This window comes from Oryzias melastigma, linkage group LG2, assembly GCF_002922805.2.
Source record: "Oryzias melastigma strain HK-1 linkage group LG2, ASM292280v2, whole genome shotgun sequence".
Classification (NCBI taxonomy): domain Eukaryota; kingdom Metazoa; phylum Chordata; class Actinopteri; order Beloniformes; family Adrianichthyidae; genus Oryzias; species Oryzias melastigma.
In genome coordinates, this window is record NC_050513.1 from 11,416,642 (window position 1) to 11,420,066 (window position 3,425).

Here is a 3,425-nt window from a genome sequence, read left to right on the forward strand (position 1 = left end):
ATTGCGTCAAACGAGGCGAAATCCCCGTCGTTTTTAAAAGCGCAGATATTATCTCCAGCGAGGATTAAAGAACGTGTTGGCGTGTCCCTTCAGGAAACAGAAAGATGATAAAGCAAAATCACTCATCTGATCGGGATTATGGGATGCGTGCGGGTCAATACAGTGCGGCTTTAAGATTAGTCAAAGTAGACGTTTGGGTAAAAATAGTGGCGATGATTGAAAACTTGCAGCCGAACTGTCAGGCTGGTGCGAGCAAACACTGAGATGACACCCAGCTGACAAACTGATGTTTGCTCCCACAGAGAATTACTCATGTGTGGGTTTTTAGTTTTGGTAAAGTTCATTTTGAAGTCAGCTCAGATTTTGCTGGCATCTACATTCTGATCATATCAGCAGTTTTTTTTTTTTTTGCAAATGACACAGCGAGGGAGAAGCTGAAAACACAAGTGTTACTTTCTGCGAGTGAACAACCATTCATGAGCCCACACTGTTTTTCGGATTCCCGCCCACAAGTGCAGAATGAAAAGGTTCCCCCCACGGCGACATTTGGCAATTTGTTTCATCGCCAAGCTGCCTTTCACTTTTTTTTTTTTTTTTTTTTGGGTCAAAGTATTACAACACTGTAAACATGCCAACATCTGACAAATTATAATTTAGATTGATTAGAAGGAACTTTCTGTTGTTTTAAATAGAAAACTAAAAGTAAAAGTATGTCAAAATGGTGACAGAACACTACAACTCTCTTAGAAAACCTAAGATTTACACCAAATTGTGTATTTTCCAAGAAACTTTAGACTAAAAGACCATTTTGCCCCTTAATCTTTAACCAAACCCCCATAAATAAAAAGCAAAAAGACCTTTAAAGTTCTAAAAAAAAAGTATCCGCTAATCTATATTACATCACCACTCACAGGCAAACCCGTTTTTCGACTAATAGCAGCAAAATTTTGGTAAATATTTCAGCAGCTAATGTAAAATTAAACCTCCTCAGAGCTACATTTTCTCTAGGACACTTATTTGGCAAAGATTCAAGATCTTGTTAGAGGGAGATATATCGCCTGACTGTCATATACTTATGTAAGATGATAAAGATTTGCAGAGAAAGAGAAAAAGTTGATCAACTTTCATGAAAATGAAAAAGCCCAAATGTGGTCTGAGTTGTAAGATACTGTCGAGGTTTTCTGAGACTCATAAAAAGTCATCTGCGTGATTCTGGTTGCACCATGATGGAAAACGGGTCTAACGGCATGGTTCTGCCCCACCGAACGAGTCCCAACTCGCCCCAAACCCCTGTTCTTTCCTGTATCTTGTCTTTCAGCTCTTCTAAAAAAAAAAAAATCTTCAAATGTATCACTAAATCTGCTTTATGTTGCCATGGGAATTGCACCTTCAGTTGGACTTTACCATCTCCTTTAATAGTATGATAGAGCGACAATCATTAACAACTGCATTGGCTTTAAAGAGACCAACTTTTATTACTGCTTCACTGCGGCCCAGGCTCCTATTCCTTCTATATCCCAGTTGGTTATCAGTTGGTATCCATACCAGACAGTAAATCAAAATCGCCTTTGTTGGTTTGACCTTTTTTTCTCACTTAGTTGCAGTGAAGGAAGCTGGGAAGGTCATGGCAGACTGGGGGTGGCAGTGGCATTGAGACGTCCTTCAGGAGGGGACGGACTTTGAGATCCGGCCAAGACGTCCAGAAGACACTAATCATTAATATATTACCAAGATGGGAGTTTTATTGCCCATTGGTTGTGAACCGTTTGCTGGAAGAGGTTAAAAATGTTCTTTTTGTTTGATTTAGACTAATTTTGTAGCAAATTAAATTAAGTTTTACACTATAGCTGCTCAACTTACTGATCTTTTAAGTATTTTATAAGCAAATTGTCGTAATTTTACTACATTTTTATTAATAATTGCAACAAAAACATCAACGTTGTGGCATTTTTATGTGACCTTATCCATTTTATTGTTGCTTTGGATTGAAAAGTGATCTGACTTTGCTTTGTTTGGAAGTGACCTTGCAAAGGGCACTACCACGCTTTGTTTTTCCAAACAACCTGCCCTGTGGAATGAAGTTTTGTAAAAATATTCTCAGCTTTGGACAACATTTTCAAAGTCTTACTCCTAACTTTGCTATTTTGGGTTTTTTTGGAATCACGTTGTTGCAAAAGTTCCTCCTTGACCTTGAGGAAATGACTCCAGCGAGCTTGAGAAAAAGCTGACTGGTGAGAAACAGACCGGCCATTTCTGCTGTCATTCAAACTTTCGCTACACTTTTCTAGCAGGGTGATACGTCTCCTCGCAAACATGACATAGACTTTAATTACAGCTGGGAAGTGCTTAATAACACGGAGCTTGCAGGGTAAACAGCGATCTTCATGGAATATGGAGAAGACGACCTCATGTGACTGTCCATGAGTCTCAGCTGTGACTGTATCATTACTGCAACCAATTACTCATAGCTGAATGAGTTGCTAAAGTAACTGCAACTTACCAGATCAACCTCCTTTTTCAGCTCGTCCATGTCCTTCTGTTTATTCTTCTTGCTTTTCTTGCCATGGTGCTCGGAGGTCGGCGCTTTCTGGTAATCATCCTTCCCTTTCTAGATTGGGAGAAAATGAGTCTCTGAGTAGCGAAACCAAGCGGAATCTACTTCCCGAGCGAACGCAGAAAGCAATGTCCACTTTACTGTTCAAACACGTTGAAAAAGCGGCGTTAATCATTATCAAACGGGTCAGCAATGAGCAGAAGTAACGTTACAAGAGTGGAGAAATGTGCGAGGAACAATTTCAAATGCTAGTCTTGCAAATGTCAGGCTTAACCGGTCACTGGCGACTAACCAAACAAACACGCTTCAAAAGTCACAGTGAAAGTCCAGTACTTACTCCAAGCCCCATGGTTGCAGTTCAGGTCTGGGGGAAAAAAAGGCTCAATCCAATTGTCTTTTTGAATTTCAAACTTCCCTACTCCGCCTCTCTCTTGCTCTCACGCGCCGCTCTTTCTCTCAGCCTTGTTGTCGTCCTCACTCCCAGAGCAGAGAAGGTAGTCAGGCCAGCATTTGCATAGCTTTATACCTTTCTAGCTGAAGGAATACCTGCCTCTGAGGGGGGAGGAGCTGGTGTGGGGGCGGTAACCCAACAGGTGAGTGGGAAAGTTTGTCGGAGGAGGACGAGTTGAGGAAGTGGGCAAGAAAGTGGAGAACTTCCCTAATTTTCTCCAACGCCTTCATCATTCTGCAACTTTTTTTTGGACTAAATTTTACTAAATTTGATTAGCAACCCCCCCACTCCACCCTTTTTACTGTTAATGTGGACTGTGCCTACTATCTAAACCTGCTTTGTTTACAGTGTAAACAAGGACAATCGGAGAGACAGAAAACAAGATAGCAGAGTGGTGAATGTCACAAACTTAAGATAGAG

At 40.8% G+C, this 3,425-nt stretch overlaps 1 protein-coding gene across 1 annotated transcript in view; it reads right to left on the bottom strand.

Annotated features, from left to right (window-relative positions):
• The window catches only part of LOC112156657 (sodium/potassium-transporting ATPase subunit alpha-1), a 17,901-nt gene extending 14,840 nt beyond the window's left edge, over positions 1–3,061 (bottom strand). Inside the window, exons 1-2 of the mRNA XM_024288917.2 lie at positions 2,892–3,061; positions 2,501–2,608 (exon numbers count right to left, since the gene is read on the bottom strand). Coding sequence (XP_024144685.1) covers positions 2,501–2,608; positions 2,892–2,903 — 120 coding nt within the window. The 5' untranslated portion in view covers positions 2,904–3,061. The remainder of the gene's footprint in view (positions 1–2,500; positions 2,609–2,891) is intronic.
• Positions 3,062–3,425: the final 364 nt, after the last annotated feature.